This window comes from Culex pipiens, chromosome 3 (assembly GCF_016801865.2).
Source record: "Culex pipiens pallens isolate TS chromosome 3, TS_CPP_V2, whole genome shotgun sequence".
Lineage (NCBI taxonomy): Eukaryota > Metazoa > Arthropoda > Insecta > Diptera > Culicidae > Culex > Culex pipiens.
In genome coordinates this window covers 115,381,098-115,400,194 of record NC_068939.1, presented here as the reverse complement: position 1 = coordinate 115,400,194, position 19,097 = coordinate 115,381,098, and the positions used below count along the sequence as shown (strand labels likewise).

At 38.8% G+C, this 19,097-nt stretch overlaps 1 protein-coding gene across 1 annotated transcript; it reads left to right on the top strand.

Moving 5' to 3' along the window:
* Nucleotides 1-1,888: 1,888 nt before the first annotated feature.
* On the top strand, nucleotides 1,889-7,766 carry LOC120414013 (uncharacterized). Its single transcript, XM_052710173.1, has 3 exons — nucleotides 1,889-2,269; nucleotides 5,317-6,365; nucleotides 6,477-7,766. The coding sequence occupies exons 2-3, from the start codon at nucleotides 5,318-5,320 to the stop codon at nucleotides 7,712-7,714; spliced, it is 2,286 nt and encodes a 761-aa protein (XP_052566133.1). The 5' UTR covers nucleotides 1,889-2,269; nucleotide 5,317; the 3' UTR covers nucleotides 7,715-7,766.
* Nucleotides 7,767-19,097: the final 11,331 nt, after the last annotated feature.

Here is a 19,097-nt window from a genome sequence, read left to right as displayed (position 1 = left end):
TCGAGTCTGAACTGTACTTTAATATCCTCCAAAAATATTAAAATAGTACTTAAATGTGAGGTCATAGTAACTCTTCGAAAATTCATTGATTTAGGTGTATGAAACCTGTTAATTTTTTTTTCATATTTAGTTGTGTGTTTTTCTTTCTCTTTTCTCTAGAAACACTTCTGTGATTATTTGTTAATCAGCAATTCCCCACGAAAACAGCATGATTCGAAAAAAAAAGTTCTCCGATCGGGCTCAAAATTTTTCTGGGGGATCCTTGGCTGAAATAATTAGACTCGTATTTTTTTGTTTGGCCTTTAGGGTGCCCTACGCCGTGTTAGGGTGGTTCGAAAAATGGCAATTTTCGTCGATTTTCTCAAAAAACACTTTTTTCAAAAAATCATATCTCCGCGCCATTTCATCCGATTTTAGCTTTCCTAGACGCAAAAGAAAGGCTATTTGAGTAAAATAGTAAGAAGTTTCAAAAATCTAGCTTAACATTTGAAAAGGTCATATGAAAACTTAAAATGCTGTTCTGAAGGTCTCGTGACCAAAGAGTCTATGTCTGAAAATATTTTTATCGGATACCTCGAAAAATTTCACATACCATATCAAAAAATGGTGAAGTTATGTCATCGATACTCTGAGATACGATTTTTTGAAAATAAAAACTGGATTTTTCGACGTGCCACGCGCAAAAATGGGAAAATGACAAAAACGGGAAAAAATCGACTTTTTTCACTGAAACTGCGATAACTTTAAAATTTCAGCGATGACCTATACATGTTAGGGTACCAAAATTTTCGTAATTAAAAGACGCAACCCCAGAAAAAAATAGAGCTAGATCGGAGAACTTTTTTTTCGAATCATGCTGTTTTCGTGGGGAATCGCTGAATATCTTGTTTTTTTTTTATAACTAGTAAAAGTTGTTGTTCTGCTACAAAATACTAGATTGCATGTCTTATTTAGGAAGTGCATAACAACACTTCTCCTGAAAATGGCTCGTACCATAATTGAAGTCATAATTTTGTTAAAGATATGCACTACGGTAGCGTAGTCTTCAATGAGGCACTTTTGGATTTTAACTTTCAATGATTTTTGTATTTTTTCATCAGCATCTTATAAAAAAATATGAGCCATTAATACTTAAAGGTGAAGTTTGTATGGGAAAAATCTAAAAAATGTATAGAACACCTAATATTATTACGGTTTGGTCTGCACAGCACGCTTCTTCCATCAAAATATTCCCAAAAGTGAGATTTTCATTGGAAAATTTAATGTTCTACAACTTTGTAGAACACAACAAAGCTGCAAAAATCGATCCTGAAAAGTTATTAACGATTTAAAAAAAGTAATTTTTGTATGAACATTTTTTTTCTCCAGCTTTAGGCTCGGGTATCAATGGGTTGACCTCAACCAATTTCGCGTGTGGAGCCGGGGGTCATTTTTTCTGAGCACCCCAGTGTGGAAAATTGAAATGGATTTTTAATAGTTTCATGAAGAAAAATCAAAGTGTCTCATTGTTACCCATGAGCTGGAAAGAGAGGGGAACAATTAGACAACCCTGGATTCTGGGTGTATTCTAAAATTTGGTCAAATCTAATGAAATGACATTGTAGCCCAACTCTTGACCCATTTCCCTTGTTATTTACCCATGCTCGAGTTGTGCTCAAGTATCTCAATCGTATTTTTTTTGGAGAAATATTAGTTTTTGTGTTAATGGCAGCGTATGAAAAAAATAGTCATAATTTGCTTTTACACCATAGAATCAAACATTTATGAACAACTTTGAAAGAGTGCATCCACAATCCATACCACTATTATGGCAAAATGGTATCCAGTAGACACAATTTTCTCCCAAATATGAGCTTTTTTGTCTAATTTAAGATTAAAGCACATGTAGATGTTTTTTTGTTGTTTTGTCATCTTATCTCCAAATTCTCAGGTGTTGTAAGCAAATAAAATCAACCAGCAAAGCATGTGATGCATGACATTTGCTCGATCATCAATCGATACGAACCGTCGTCCTCCTGACCAGTACCATTTGGTGACCTCCCAGGTGATACACTCATACACACATACATACGCATAGCTTCGTGATCCTCGCGAGAGCACGCACCGCCCAAACAAAAAGGAGCAAATCTATAAAAAGCAGAGCAAATTATGTTGCTATAATCAGTTCGTTTTCGCTGCCCATCACCGTTGCAAGTTCGGTTGCGCGCGCTCGTTTCGCAGTTTTTCCACCTCCGATGCACGCCTGAGTTCTCTGCCGAACGCGACCCAGGTAAGTTCTGCTGACTGGCTGAGATGTGTCCGAGGGATTCCGGTGTAACGTACGCAGTCTATGACAGTGAAATAGTTTGAATTTTTAAGACCTAATTGGAGCAGACGAGTCTCGTGTGATCTGATGTAGTGATTGGTCGGGGAATGCCGGAACAAAAACGGAAGCGCCGAGTTCAAGTGCAAAAGTGCGAATTGAAAATGGATGATCAAGTACAAGATGATCGTTTATATCCTTGGGGATGTTTGTGATCAATCTGGAAAAGTGATTTACTACTTCGAACAAAGAAACGCAGTGCTTTTTATAATTTCCAATTGAATGTTGCATGAAAATGCATAAAAATGGTAATGTTAACATTCCAACGCCCAAGGCTCCAAAAAAGATGGAACGGTAACTTCAACTCAACGGATCTCGGGCATAACTCAACCAATCAAGATGATTCTTCTTTCCAGTGATTTGTTAGGATGTCTAAAACGATGTTTTCGGTCGCAGAAAATACAGATTTGATCAAATTAAGTTCTACAAAGTTCTAGGATCATCTAGACATTCTTACAAATTACTGGAAACAAGAATCGTCCCGATTGGTTGAGTTATGCCCGAGAACCAGCGAGTTGAAGTTACCGTTCCAACTTTTTTGGGAGGCTTGGGCGTCCGTGTAATGGCCTATCTACAATCACTTAGCTTAGAACATCTAAGTAAAGTAGTTACTTAGGAAAGTCTGCAACTTACGTTCGTCATCCACAATCAACTTAGAAAACTTGCTGGGCTGATATACGTTGCTATGCAGTTGTTTGTTTACCTTTGATATGGAAACGTCAACTTACTGTAGATTTTAAAATTTTCCAAACCAAACGTCAGTTTCTAATTTGATTACTTTTCCATTGTAGAAACTCAGATTCATTTCCATTGATTCAAATTCCTAAGCTAAGTGAAATTTTCTAAGCTAAGTGATTGTAGATAGGCCATAAGTTGGACATGCGTTGGGTGTTCCAGTGTTAAGGACATCATAACAGTGCAATTTACTAAGACTTAACACTCTACTGCCCATTTTTTTTCGAAATTTTTTTTCCCGTGTTCAGGAGGTCATTTCGAGCAACTTTTGTTTTACGAAAAACTTTACTTCTCTTGTTTTATGTTTTTCTTGTATCATTTTTAGTATTTTAATTTGCATTTATCTTGTGTAGTTTATGTTTGTTTTTGATTGTATTTGGCCTATTCTACTACCGTTACATCATCATTACATTTTGCCTATCTCATTTTTTCATGTTTTTACAGTCACTTTTTCAATTTTTTGCTTTTTTCACATTTTCTGCTATTAAATGGCACCATTATCATTTAAGTTAAAAAAAGGCATAGCCTGGGACACTAGAAAAATTACTGCATATTTATTTTTACTTAAAATATAGGAAATGTTAGTAAAAACACAGCCAAAGTTGACCCTTAAAAAATGACATTTTTAAAAACATTGGCAAAGTCACATAAAACAAGTAAAACTTCCAACTCATAAATTTTCTAAAATTTCAAGAGTTCTTCTTTCCAATGCTTTTTAAAGATCGAAAATTGGTTGAAAAATGGATTTTTGGCGATTTTTTAAATCGAAGCCTGTCTAAAGGCGGGGTTGGGTTGTAGAGGGTTAGTAACAAAGTGACATAAACTTTGAAAAATATTTGATACTGCCTTATTGGTTGATCTAGGACACAATGTTAGCAGCGGAATTATTTTTTTCTCTTAAATTATTAGAGTGAGTTCAATAGAAAAAAAAAACAAAAATTATAAAATAAAATATTTAGTCCGTAAAAATAATGTTTTATGAAAAATACTTGGATTGGGCAAATCAAAATTAGGTTGCAAGCAGTGGTTTTAACATTTTAATGAAAAAAAAAGTGTTTTAAAATACATTTTACACCGGTTCACTGCCCTTGTTCGCATAAATGTCTTATATGCATTTTCATCCCTTTTGAAACTGTTTGCAGTTCGATTCAAAATCGTACATTGTTCTAAAAATCTGAAGAAAAACTAGATTTTTTTAAAACTTAACTCGTAGCCTTATGTGTGGGACAAACTTGCCTTGCGTTTTCTCAGCTTGCTGTTGTTGGATATGGGACATTATAACTTTACGCGCTATAAACTTTAAATATTATCTGCAAGGGCCTCAGTTTCATAAGAAATGAGGTTATGTATGGTGTAAACTAATTCATAATAAGTTTTCTTAATGATTTTTTTTAAAGATGGCTGATTTTTTCAATATGAGATATGTTAATGATTTTTTTGCACCAGATAGATAGATATCGGGTACTCATCTTCATGGCTCCTGAAAGCATTTTGAGTTTGTTTTTCTCATCTGACCGATTCTTCGGCTCCTCTTAAAAAAAGTTTTTTTCAGCGTTTTGGCTGTAGTTGCAAAATAAAAGAAGAAACCCCTTCAATGTTTTTACATATTTGGAAAGATAAATGATTTTCCTAAACTAAACTTTTAAAAGGCACACCAATACAATCGCTACAGTTTTGCAAGCTTATTTTTTTTAAACTTTTGCTCTTCTACACATTATCACAAATTGAAAAACGAATCTTATGCTCCTTGAACTGAACGAATTGGTTTAATTTGAGTTTTTGTCAGCAATTTCTTTGCGTGCCGGGACAACGAAAGGAGCAGATTTATGAAAAACTCCTCTCCCATTCAATGGCTTGCAGACCTTATTAGGTCAATATTTTTGCTGTTTGAGGTAAGAAAACGATTTAAAAAATCGTATTGAAAATTGAAAAAAGCTACTTTTTGATATAGCTTCGCTAAGAAGCGGTCATATACGATTTTGAGGTGTATTTTTAATTAGTTTTTTTAACGCTTAATACTTTTTTTTGGCATGACGAAAAAAAACAGGCCCACTAACTACCGTACGAAGCAACAACTTAGCAAAATAAATCGTGACACCCTCCTACCGTAATCGTGACACTTTCGATGGTCACACAATAAACCTCCCAATTTTCTCTTTCAGCTGCATTATGTCACGCAAAGTATTTATACGCAACTTCGTAAATTATTTCCCTTCCAGCATGATTCTACAGTTGCTGCTGCTGTACGTGTGCTTTAGGGCCAGCACGGCCGGATACGTATCCGTCCAGTTACCGTACGGCAATCCAGCCGGTATCAACTATGTGAGCGGTCAGTCCCACTACCAGGCTGGTTTGCTGGCCGGCCCAACTCGGTACTCAGTTCCAGCAGCCGCGCACCAGTATCCGGTTCAGAACGTCCAAGTGCTGGGAACTCCTTCGTATTATTCGTACAATCTGCCTACTCCGGTGTCGGTTCCAGCTAATCCGTTCCATGGGTACGGTTATGGACATGCGGCGTTTACTCCTGTTTCGTATGGACCTTCATACGCACGACCTTCCGTGGTTACCGTTGCCCAACAGCAGCCTGTGCATCCGGTTGTTTCCTACGGAACAGTTGCTCGTCCTTCCGTCGTTGCAGTGGCCCATCCTCAACCTGTTCAACCGGTGGTTACGCAATATCACGGACACAGTGTTCCAACGGCAACCGTTGTGCCCGTCCATGTTCCAGCGGTGACCGTAAGACCGGTAGCACCGATTGCCCCTGTGGCACCAGTTCACACAACGACAATAACGAAAACGGTTACGGAGGAAAATTCCGTATATGCTAGTACGGAGCAACCACTTCCCGTGATCAAGTCCCGCCGATATAAGGTCAGGAGACCAGCCATTCAGAATCAGTTCTACGATATTGAAGAACGCGTCATCATTCGTCCGGTTGGAAGTGCTTTGGTAGAGCTGGAACAACCCGTTTCGAAGACTGAAACAAGCGTCAGGACTCACACTGTTCAAACACAATCAGAGGACGGTGTAAATGATTTCGGTCAAGGTCAAGGTCATACCGTAACAACAGTGACCCAGAAACCACAGGTCATTCAAACTCACACCGTTTACCATCAAACGCCGGTGGCACAGGTTCCTGTAAGTGCTTATGATCAAGGCCAAGGTCATACTGTGACTACTGTTACTCAGAAACCGCAGGTCTTCCAGACCCACACCGTTTACCATCAAACGCCGGTGGCGCAGGTTCCTGTAAGTGCTCATGGTCAAGGTCATACTGTAACTACTGTGACCCAAAAACCGCAGGTCTATCAGACCCACACTGTTTACCATCAAACGCCGGTGGCTCAGGTTCCTGTAAGTGCTTATGATCAAGGCCAAGGTCATACAATAACAACAGTGACCCAGAAACCGGTTGTTCAAACTAATACCGTTTACCATCAAACACCAGTGGCGCAGGTTCCTGTTAGTGCTTATGATCAAGGCCAAGGTCATACTGTAACCACCGTGACCCAGAAACCGCAGGTCTTCCAGACCCACAACGTTTACCATCAAACGCCGGTGGCGCAGGTTCCTGTACAAGCTCCGAAACCTGTAATTGTCCATTCTAGCACTGCTGGTCATGTCGTTCCGCAAGCTTTCGTACCTCAATATCAACCGATAGTGCCTCAGTATCAGCAACCGTTCTATGTGAATCAATTTCAGCCGGTCTACTACCCAACGAGTACGTATCCAGTGCCGGTGACCACATTCAAACCGGCCGTTGTCACTACACCTGCCCCTACTACAGTTATTCCCAGTACGACTGACTCTGGTAATGTCTATTACGACGACGACTCCGTAGTAATTGAGGCCCGTAGTGGCGGCCGAACGATACACGTGGAGACCTCTTCAGAAGCCCCGCTTGAGCACTCGACGGCACAAGGACCGCTCAAGTATAGTAGGAAATGTGACGACCAAACCGTTGACGACCCTCCAAAACGAGGAGATATTGCCATTACTTATGCAACCGAAGCCACCCACCAGAGCTTGTCCGACTACCAGGAGAACTCAACGGAACAACCGACCACGGAGCAACAAGCAGAAGCTACGACCACGACGGTAGCTCCGGTCAGAGGAATTGAAATCACTGCCCGTCTTGCCTTGGGAGGCGAAAATCAGTCTCAGTCCGCCCAGCTGCAGTCCAATTCTCGAAGTGCCAACTTCAACGAGGTTAGCTCATCCACCCCAAGTGTCATCATCACCAACAGGGGCTCCTCCGAGCAAGTCCGTACCAATCAGGAGCAATTCATTAAACTACTATCTGAGAGAGATTCCATTGCGGAAGTAAGCTACGGACCCAACACGGATTCGTCCAGCAGCCTCATCAACACCTACGTCAGAAGTCGAGTTCTGTCCGCTACACCTGCACCACAAAATGCAAAAGAAACCAGCAAAACCGTCAACATCCGTCGAATCATAGTGTCCAGACCCATCGAGACGGAACAAGAAGTTGAGGTTCGAGAGCAGTCGTACCCCTCGCATGGTTACAAACGACAAACGACATCCAGCTCAGAGCAATTTCCCATCTACACCACTGCCAAACCGCCAGCGTTTGCCGATGACGACAACGTGAAATAAAGTGTTGCATTTAAACGAAAACGAGTCAAATAAAGTTGTTACTAAAAGCAAAACAAAACGTCGGCTTTCCCTTCTTCCCCAAAATTTGAAATTCAAATCACTCGCGCTAGAACTCAAGACACCTCCAAATTCGTCAGCTAAGCCCCGAAAAAAAAAAACAATTGCGCCAAATGACTTAGTCACGCACCCCGAGCAAGTTTCGAAAAATGTCACCGACACTCCGAAATAGATGGACGGCCTAGACCTTTCGCCGGGCTTAGGCCAAGAATGCGTCACACGTTATATAAGTTAAGCGAACTCCCCAATTTCCTGCTTCCAGTAATCTGGTCAATGTCAAGCCGTTCAACAAGGTTCCCAGCAGTGTTCAGCACAACATATGATTACACCACCCGTGTCATTCTGAAGATTGCTGCAAGATTCAAAGAATGCCGCCAGCTGCAGGTTTAATTTGCGAGGCACGTGAGGAGGGTTCTTCTACCTTTCGGGCTCGTATTGTTGGGTTGGGCTCGCCAAGGACAATTCTGCAGCATCAATCTGGAGCAAGTGACCTTTTGGTTCATCTGCTCCTACGTGTACTGTTGTCGTATGATATGAGTTTTTATGAGCTTACTGGTTTATGCTCCACTTTATTTGCTCCTCTTTGTAGCTGCAACTAAAGCAGCGAGCGATGGAAACGATCGAGAAGGAAATTTATGGCGCGACGAGTGCTGTGAAGGTAAGCCGTTGAAATACCTCGGAAAGCTTAAACAGATCATGAGCTTTACGATCGATCGTTTGGAGCTTTTATGGTATAAACAAGCTCTCCGATTTGAAGTGTGTACGATCGTTATTCAAAGATGGCGTTTGGCTTCATTTGGTGAAATTAATTTGATCCACCATGCGTCTCCACGTAGTCTTTCAAATATGCGGTTAACTAGATTGGTGAGGATCTCCACGAAGCACAAGAATGTCAAGTGAATTCTTAAAACATTTATCATAGTAAATAGGTTACACAACTAGTTTTTTTCAACAAGAGTTGTACATCTATCTAACAAGGCTTTTAGTTGGATAGTGTTACGAGTGCTAAAAAATCGTTTTTTTTAACGAGTTGCAAACATATTTTTTATAATTCCGTTTAAATAATATGTACTTACTTAACAATTGTATAGTGACAACTTACATTACATCACAAAAAAACTAACTTAATCCACCTATGTGGTTGGAGCCTTCCTCACTTATTGCCAACAATGGCTGATATGATAGAATTGTACAAAAAAATTTCTATTTTTTAGATCCGGAATAAAAAAGTACTTAAATATCACTTAAGTGGCCATAACTCGAGACTGGGTAGCCAGGTCTTCAATGTTTTGGACTCGTTGGAAAGTTCTTTTAATAACCTAAACAACGATGGGTCGGATGGTAGATCCGGACATAGTCTACATACATTTAAGTGAGATCCGGCATCCAAAAAGTACATAAATATCACTTAAGTGGCCATAACTCGAGACTGGATAGCCAGATCTTCAATGTTTTGGACTCTTTGGAAAGGCCTTTCAGTTGCCTAACCAACGATGGGTAGGATGGTGGATCCGGACATAGTTTACTTACATTTAAGTGAGATCCGGCTTCAAAAAGTACATAAATATCACTTAAGTGGTCATAATTCGAGACAGGGTTGCCAAATCTTCATTGTTTTGGGCTCGTTGGAAAGATCTTTTGATAACCTAACCAACGATGGGTCGGATGATGGACCCGGACATAGTTTACATACATTTAAGTTAGATCCGGCATCCAAAAAGTACACCAATATCACTTAAGTGGCCATAACTCGAGACAGGGTTGCCAGATCTTCAATGTTTTGGACTCTTTGGAAAGGCCTTTCAATAGCATTACCAACGATGATTAGGATGGTAGATCCGGACATAGTTTACTTACATTTAAGTGAGATCCGGCTTCAAAAAGTACATAAATATCACTTAAGTGGCCATAACTCGAAACTGGGTTGCCAGATCTTCAATGTTTTGGACTCTTTGGAAAGGCATTTCAATTGCCTAACCAACGATGGGTCGGATGGTGGATCCGGACATAGTTTACATAAATTTAAGTGAGATCCGGCATCCAAAAAGTACACCAATATCACTTAAGTGGCCATAACTCGAGACAGGGTTGCCAGATCTTCAATGTTTTGGACTCTTTGGAAAGGCCTTTCAATAGCATTACCAACGATGATTAGGATGGTAGATCCGGACATAGTTTACTCACATTTAAGTGAGATCCGGCTTCAAAAAGTACATAAATATCACTTAAGTGGTCATAACTCGAGACAGGGTTGCCAGATCTTCAATGTTTTAGGCTCATTGGAAAGATCTTTTGATAACCTAACCAACGATGGGTCGGATGATGGACCCAGACATAGTTTACATACATTTAAGTGAGATCCGGATATATGTGAAAACACATTTTTATACATAACTTTTGAACTACTTATTGAAACTTCAATCTGTATAAAACTCGATCTATGGGACCCTAAACCAAGTCGAATGCAACAGGTTCGGGTCAAATCGGTTCAACCAGTGCCGAGAAACATGAGCTAGTTTGTTGGTCACATACATACATACACACACACACATACACATACACACAGACATTTGTTCAGTTTTCGATTCTGAGTCGATATGTATACATGAAGGTGGGTCTACGACGTTTTTATACAAAGTTCATTTTTAGAGCAGGATTATAGCCTTACCTCAGTGAGGAAGGCAAAACAGTGCTGACAAGTTTATTATGGCACTCATTTGACCCTGTCGGCCTGGGTTCGATCCCAGACGGTCCCGGTGGCATTTTTGAGACGAGATTTGTCTGACCACGCCTTCTGTCAGACGGGGAAGTAAATGTTGGCCCCGGTCTAACCTAGAGGTTAGGTCGTTAGCTCAGTCCAGTTGTAGGAGTCATTTCTCTGGGTCCTTTCTCGGTGGAGTCAATTTGAGTAACAATCCAAAGGTCGTCAGTTCGAATCTCGGGTGGATGAAGTCTTGGGTGTAAAAAAAATGGTGGTCAATTGCCTCAACAATCAAGCCTTCGGACACCTAGTTTCGAGTAGAAATATCACGCAATCGAGAACGCCAAGGCAATGCTGTATTTTCATTTGTATTTGAGTGCAGAAACGTTGAACTGTTCGCAAATAGTATTTTGTTTTCAGCACTTTGTAAAATCATTTCCAAATAGCCTACTATTTTGCAATCCCTGAAAACATCATTTGAATAGCATTTTGTAGTAAAACAACCAGATTCCTACATTCTGTGTTAGCGTCCATTTGTGAAGGCATGTTTTTGTTACAACTTGTGACTCACAAGTGTGAAAAAGTTTATCTTTTGACACACAAGGATAAGATGTTTGGTAAATCTGGCATCCATGCTCCACAGCCCTTAAAAGAACCTTTACAACTCAATGCCGCCTCTAGACTGAGTTAATCTGAAAACTTGCATAACAATATTTGTACGTCCAATGTTAGCATTTTATAACAGAAATCGTAAATAAGAGCATTAAGAAAAAGCAACGGTGTTATAAATTCTGTAACATTCTTAAAAAAAAGATTTTTTTAGCATTCTTCTGCAAGTTGTTCCCTGGAACACTTACTATGAGCTAGTAAGGTATCAATCAAGCTCATATGTATTTAGGAAGGATGATAATGCCCTGATATACTCTAATATGACCCGTTTTGTTACATTTAACATACTGCTATGTCTGGATGATTGGACTGTTCTGACGATATTAAAATTATGTTTTTTTTTTAATTTTCTGTAAGACGATATAAATATTGAAAATATATATGAAAACAAGCCTTACCCGACAAACTTTGTCTTGTATTTTTTCGTTTCTTGACGTTTTTAGCTCGTTTGCATTTTCAGCCTCCTGTGATCAAAATTTGAGTTTAAGTAAATTTTCCCATACCATGTGCAGAGGTTCCGGAATCGGTCATAAACCTTCCTTAGGCCAGTGTCTTGCGAACCTTCGTGGTGAACGGACACTAGAGCTGCGGTATTTTTTACTACCTAAGCTCAGAGTTATTTCAAAACAAAATTCACAGTCTTTTTAAAGACTACCTGAGTTATTTTCCAAAATTCTAAACAGTCTTTTCAAGACTAACCCCGCCTGAAATTTTGTTGTAGCATGAGCATGAGCATGAGAGACCACCCATGGTTGTCCTTCTCCGTTGCTGAACAGGACCGTAATATCCTATCAGCACAAACGATCATACACTTCAACGATCTAGTGATGTTTCCCTTATCAACAGCATGATAACCCCGCCTGAAATTTTGTTGTATTTTACAAACGAAGCCATCTTTTTAAGAGAACTTTGCTTGCAAAATGCGTCAAAACAAAGGTAAACGCAAATCTTCTGAAGATTTGGTCGTTACGTCGGTGAAGCGTTTGAACGCTAAACCGGCTAACGGAAACAGAAAAAGAAAACAGCCTCTTCTGAGGTCTGATTCTGATTCTGAATGTGAGGTCAATCCTCCAATTCCATTGACAAACAGTTTCGGTGTTTTATCCGAAACTGATGACAAGGAACCTTCTCCTCGTACTGAGCCTTCTGCCGTCGAGAAACGAGTAAAGGCTCCGCCAATTGTTGTGACTTCCGTCTCCGATTTGGCCAGCTTTCGAACGCAACTGAAGAATTGCAAGGAAACTTGCAATTTGAAAGTTTCGTTCCAGCTTGGTCGAAGAGGAGAATGTCGCTTGTTGACGGAATCTTTACAAGATCACCAAACTTTTGTTGGTTATTTGAAAAACCACAAACACAATTTCTACACGTATGAGACCAAGAATGCTCGGCCATTCAAGGCGGTCTTGAAAGGTCTCTCCAACGACTTGTCGGTGGATGAGATCAAAAACGAACTTAAGGTGTTGCTTGGCTTTGCCCCATCCCAAGTAATACCAATGAAGAAAAAATCAAACGGGAATATTTCTCGCTTTGGTTTGACTTCACAATTTTATCTGATTCATTTCAACAGAAATGAAATCAACAATTTGAAACTTTTGGACAAAGTTCAGTTTTTGTTCCATGTACGGGTAAAGTGGGAGCATTTTAAGAAACATGGCGGTAATGGCCAGAATCTGACCCAGTGCCGGCGTTGCCAGGCATTCGGTCACGGTACTGATCATTGCGCCATGGTTCCAAAATGCATGGTTTGCGGGGATTCTTCTCACGACAAGGACAATTGTCCCGTGAAAGAAGTCACCCAATTTAAATGTGCAAATTGTGGTGGAAATCACAAATCAAATTTCTGGGATTGCCCCATCAGAAAAAAGGTTTTGGATTCTCGTGCTAAGCATCAGCCGAAATCCAAACCGAAATTTTCTCAAAGTCAGGTTGTACCTGCATCTTTAAATCAAACGTTCGTGCTGTCTCACTCGAACAATGCTAGAAATACCCCTACCGTGGAAAAGTTAGGTAACAACAATAGCATTTCTTATGCTAACGTCGTTTCGGGTTCGGGTTCATCCACGAAATTTAAATCCTCTACCAATCTTTCTGAAATTGGGCAGGTACCTCAAATTTCATTTGAAAATTTTTCTGCTGGCAACGCTTTGGGATCTTCTGATCTCGGCGATGTTACGTTTGAAAAAATGACTTTTTAGCAAAACTCACTGTTTGGTTTGATTCAAACAATGAGTAATGCTACATCCATGATGGAAGCTATCCAGATTGGATTAAAATTTGCGAATGATGTTGTTCTTACCCTGAAGTTTAATCATGGATCTAAGTAATTCCATCAATATTATGAATTTTAATGCTCGCTCTTTAAAAGCGAAAGAAAATGAATTTTTCAACTTTTTACGAGTTCATAACGTGCATGTTGCTGTTATGACCGAAACATTTTTAAAAACTGGCACTTAATTGAAAAGTGATCCAGATTATAAAGTTATAACTAATAACCGAATGAATCGAAATGGCGGTGGAGTTGCAATAGTTATCCACCGTAGTATGACTTCTAGCACGTTACGTGACTTTAAGTTAAAAGTTATTGAAAGTTTGGGCATTGAACTTGAAACTTCTTTTGGGAAAATTATGATTGCAGCTGCATATTTGCCATTCCAATGCACTGGGGAAAATAAAAATTATTTCAAAGGGGATTTGAATAAACTTACTCGGCATAGATCTCGATTTTTGATCATCGGTGATTTTAATGCCAAACACCAATCTTGGAATAATTCAAAAGTAAATTCCAATGGTAAAATTCTGTTCAGAGATTGCACTTCTGGTCTTTATTCGGTTTTATACCCGAATGGGCCAACTTGCTTTTCTTCTGTTAGAAATCCATCAACAATTGATTTGGTGTTGACAAATCAAAGTCAGTATTGTGGTCCTTTAGTGACTCATGCTGATTTTGATTCTGATCATCTTCCAGTAACTTTTTCACTTTCTCATGAAGCAGTTACCAGACCCAATAGTTCTGTTTAATTACCACAAAGCTAATTGGGACAGGTATCAGCATCATATTGAGAATAATTTAAATCATGATTTTGTTTTAGAAACCAAAGCTGATATTGATTCAGCCTTGGAATCTATAACTAATGCAATTTTGGATGCTAGGAATATTGCTATTCCTAAAGTCCAAGTCAAATTTGATTCTCCCATTTTTGATGACGATCTTCAGCTTCTGATTCGTCTGAAAAATGTTCGCCGAAGACAGTATCAACGTTCTCGTGATCCTGCACTGAAGCGAATTCAAAAAGATTTGCAAAAGGTTATTGACCACAGATTCACTCTCCTGCGAAATGAAAAGTTCGCAAGAGATGTCGAACAAATTAAACCTTATTTCAAACCTTTTTGGAAACTTTCAAAGGTTCTTAAGAAACCTCAAAAACCCATCCCTTCTTTAAAAGATGGTGATAATGTTCTATTAACTAATGGAGAAAAAGCTCAAAAACTTGCTCAGCAGTTTGAGAGTGCTCATAATTTCAACTTGAATGTTTTGAGTCCTATTGAAAATCAAATTTCAATAGAATTTCAGAATATTGTTGAACAAGAATTTTCATCAGATGAAGTTTTTAATACGGATCTGAATGAAATAAAATCTATTATCAAAAAATTTAAAAATATGAAAGCCCCTGGTGAGGATGGCATTTTTTACATTTTAATTAAAAAATTACCAGAAGCAACTTTAAGTAGCTTGGTCAAAATTTTCAACAAATGTTTTGATTTGGCATATTTTCCCAGTAGTTGGAAAAATGCCAAAGTAATTCCGATTTTAAAACCGGATAAAAATCCTGCTGAAGCCTCAAGCTATCGGCCCATTAGTTTGCTTTCATCTATTAGTAAATTATTCGAAAGAATAATTCTTAATAGAATGATGACGCACATTAATGAAAATTCAATTTTCGCTGATGAGCAGTTTGGATTTCGCCTTGGGCATTCAACTACTCATCAGTTGCTGAGAGTTTCAAATTTAATTCGAAGCAACAAATCCGAGGGCTATTCTACTGGCGCTGCTCTTCTTGATATAGAAAAAGCATTTGACAGTGTTTGGCATAAAGGTTTGATTGCGAAATTGAAAAGGTTTAATTTTCCGATTTATATCGTGAAAATTAATCAAAATTATTTGACGGATCGTACTCTGCAGGTATGTTATCAGAATAGCAAATCTGATCAACTACCTGTACGTGCTGGCGTCCCTCAAGGAAGCATTTTGGGTCCAATTTTATACAATATTTTTACTTCTGACTTGCCTGATTTGCCCCCAGGATGTCAGAAATCACTTTTTGCTGATGACACAAGCATCTCCGCCAAAGGCAGAAGCCTTCGTGTCATCACAAGAAGATTACAAAAAAGCTTGGATATTTTCAATTCTTATTTGAAAGAATGGAAAATTACTCCAAATGCTGCAAAAACTCAACTTATTATTTTCCCTCACAAACCAAGGGCTGATTTTTTTAAACCAAAAAGTCATCACATTATAAAGATGAATGAGGTAAATTTAAAGTGGGAGGATCAAGTGAAATATCTTGGACTTGCTTTTGACAAAAACCTTACCTACAAGGATCACATTGAAAGTATCCAGGCTAAATGTAACAAATATATTAAATGTTTGTATCCACTTATAAACAGGAATTCTAGACTTTGTCTCAAGAATAAACTGTTAATTTATAAACAAATTTTCAGACCTGCCATGCTTTACGCTGTGCCGATCTGGACAAGCTGTTGCTTAACCAGGAAGAAAAAACTTCAGAGGATTCAGAACAAAATTCTGAAAATGATTCTGAAACTTCCTCCCTGGTTCAGCACCAGTGAACTTCATCAATTAGCCGAAGTTGACACTTTGGATGTTATGTCCAATAAGATAATTGATGCATTTCGACAAAAATCATTGCAGTCTTCAGCTGCATTGATCCGCTCTTTATATAGTTTATAAGTTAGTTTTAAGGTATCCCTTTTCCCTTTTGTACATGTAGGACCTCCTACATTTGAAATCACTGAATAGCGAAAGCTACAATATTTCATGAATAAATGAAAGTTGCTAGTATTTAAAATTGAGGTGAAAAGTCATCGTTTGTGATTGGACACTCAATAATATTTTAACTGAATGAATGTACATGGAAAAGAAATTTGAATAAATATAAATTAAAAAAAAAAAACCTTCCTTAGGGTTACACGATCCGACGTTCCCTGTTCAACTGAATCGCGTTCGAACAAAACCATCGAAATTATTTCTTATTACATTATTTAAAAAAAAAATATAATTTTGATTCCAATTTTTAAGCAAATATAGTCGTTTACGAATGATTTTTTTTTACATTTACAGCATGAGACCTTGGCAACCCTTAATAATCAAAACAATTATTCCAACGCCCAAGGCTCCAAAAAAGTTGGAACGGTAACTTCAACTCGCTGGTTCTCGGGCATAACTCAACCAATCAAGATGATTCTTTCTTCCAGTGATTTGTTAGGATGTTTAGATGATTCTAGAACTTTGCAGAACTTAATTTGACCAAATCTGTAATTTTTGCGATCAAAAACATCGTTCCAACTTTTTTTTCGCGTGTAAAATAAATTCGCCAAAAATTCCGCGGAGACAGTTTGGAGGCAGTAGTTTATAAAAAGGTGGAACGATGTTTTCGGTCGCAGAAATTACAGATTTGTTCAAATCAAGTTTTGCAAAATTTTAGGATCATCTAGACATTCTTTCAAATAAGCATAAGCATAAGCATAAGCATAGGTGCCCACCCGCAGTTGCTACTCCGTTATTGACCAGGACCTCCAGAAGTTACATCCACGAGCCGTGGAAGATAAGTGGGAGCTATCTTTCCTCGCTTCGCAACTTCTCAAAGGCCCCTATCATGCTGATCAATACCGGCGCCGGCCACGACCAGTGGTAGGGTCACGGGGAAGTGGATGGGAATGTTAGTCCGATACTTGAGTGATAGAGACCGCCCAATCGACTGCATCTCCGACAAAGTATCACATGAGTTTGAGGGGGTTAGTAGATGGGTATGAGGTCAGGATTCACGAGTGGCAGTGATGTGAATCTAGACATTCTTTCAAATCACTGGAAACAAGAATCGTCCCGATTGGTTGAGTAATGCCCGAGAACCAGCGAGTTGATGTTACCGTTCCACCTTTTTTGGGAGGCTTGGGCGTCCGTGTAAGTTGGACATGCGTTGGGCGTTCCATATCATATCATACCATATCATAGGCCTTCAGATTATCGAGTCGGGACCGTACTCGTCCCTTGCAGACAATTGATAATTTCCAGAACATATTTATCATCCTCTACCTCATAGGTATAGGAAACCATGAAAACCATGATACAATTTCTTGCTGAAACAACCCCTTTTTTTTGTTCAAATCAGCATGATTGTGCCGGTTGAGCCCGTTTTGATAACCGAATCACGAAAAAAAATCGCTGTCTTATTTTTGATTGTCAACCCCTGAACTACACTAAATTGATTTAGAATTCTTAAATTCAAGATGGTGGCTAAAATGGCGGTGATGAAATTTGAAATATGTAACTATTTCATTTCGTTTCATTTCGTTTATTTGGTTGCTTTAACAAATACATTGGTGCAGTTGTTATCCTGAGCTGAGATATGGACTACCTTTCAACAGCTGATTTATTCTTAATGGGGAGAGAGTTTACTCTTACTAAGGAGAACGAATTGGACAGAGAAGGAAAAAAAAATGCAAAAATAACCTTCGAAATAGCTAATAGATGTGGGATAGTTAGAGGAAAGGAGGCGTTACTTATTCTAAATATGTTACTATTTAAATTTGACTAAAATGGGCTCGCAGAACTCGAAATTGATGTTAAAAACAAGAAAATATAAAAATAAGCAGAACAATTCGCTCGTGATTCGTTCGTGATTCCATTATCCGAGGTCCCATACAAACCTTCGGATAATCGATTCTGGACTATAAACACGTCTAGGATCGTGTGGAGGATACAATTCTAAAGAACTTTAAGAAGGAAATTTGACAAAATATTGTCGGGGAATCAAGCATTATTTTATCTTACATCAAGGCAATGATGGTCGTTATCTTAAGAAGTAAAAAAAAAATCTTTCCCAGTTCCTGAGGGGAACACCCTTGAAGAGTATCGGGGCCGGCATTTACAAAGCAGATTCAGTGGTAGTTTCATTCTCAACCTAATGTTAACATGTTAAGGTTTGTTAACATGCCATAGGTCATGTTAAGGTCCAGTTTGTGACGATACAATACTAAGCAATCGATTCCAGAAGGGAAAAGATCACTAGTTGTGTTGGTCCGAGCCGGGATTTGAACCCCGATCTACCGCTTACGAGGTGGAAGCGTTACCACTGGGCTACGTGGCTTGGTCGTTATTTTAAGTCAAATTCATTTTAAATGATTTCAAAATGCGAATTTGACGCCATATTTTGGCACTAAACATGCGAGACCTGCTTATCAGCATGTAAAATAATTACATTTTACTGATTTTCAAATTTCGCTAATTTTTTTAGTATTTCATCACCGTCATTGTGGCCGCCATTATGGATTCAAAAATTCTAAATAATTTTAGAGTAGTTTAGAGGTAAAGCTCAACAATCAAAAATATGACAACGAAAAAAAATCGTGAATCGATTACCCGAAGTTTCGATTATACGAAGTGAAATTTTGCCACGGCCTTGGGATAATCGAGTTTGGACTGTAATCGCAAATGCCGTTGAAACAACAACCTTTATTTGGCTAAATCCACTCTTGTTACCAAGGTTTTGATTCTAAATAGCCCAAGAAACTTGCTGACCAAACTTTAGTACTATTGGAGATTTTCTGAATCGGATCCTGCTGCTTAGAATTGGGAATCGCCTGAGAAAAAGTGAAAATTGAAGGCAAGCGTCACTTTGGTGATGCTTTGGTATGGGCAATTCTTTTGAAATACGTCAC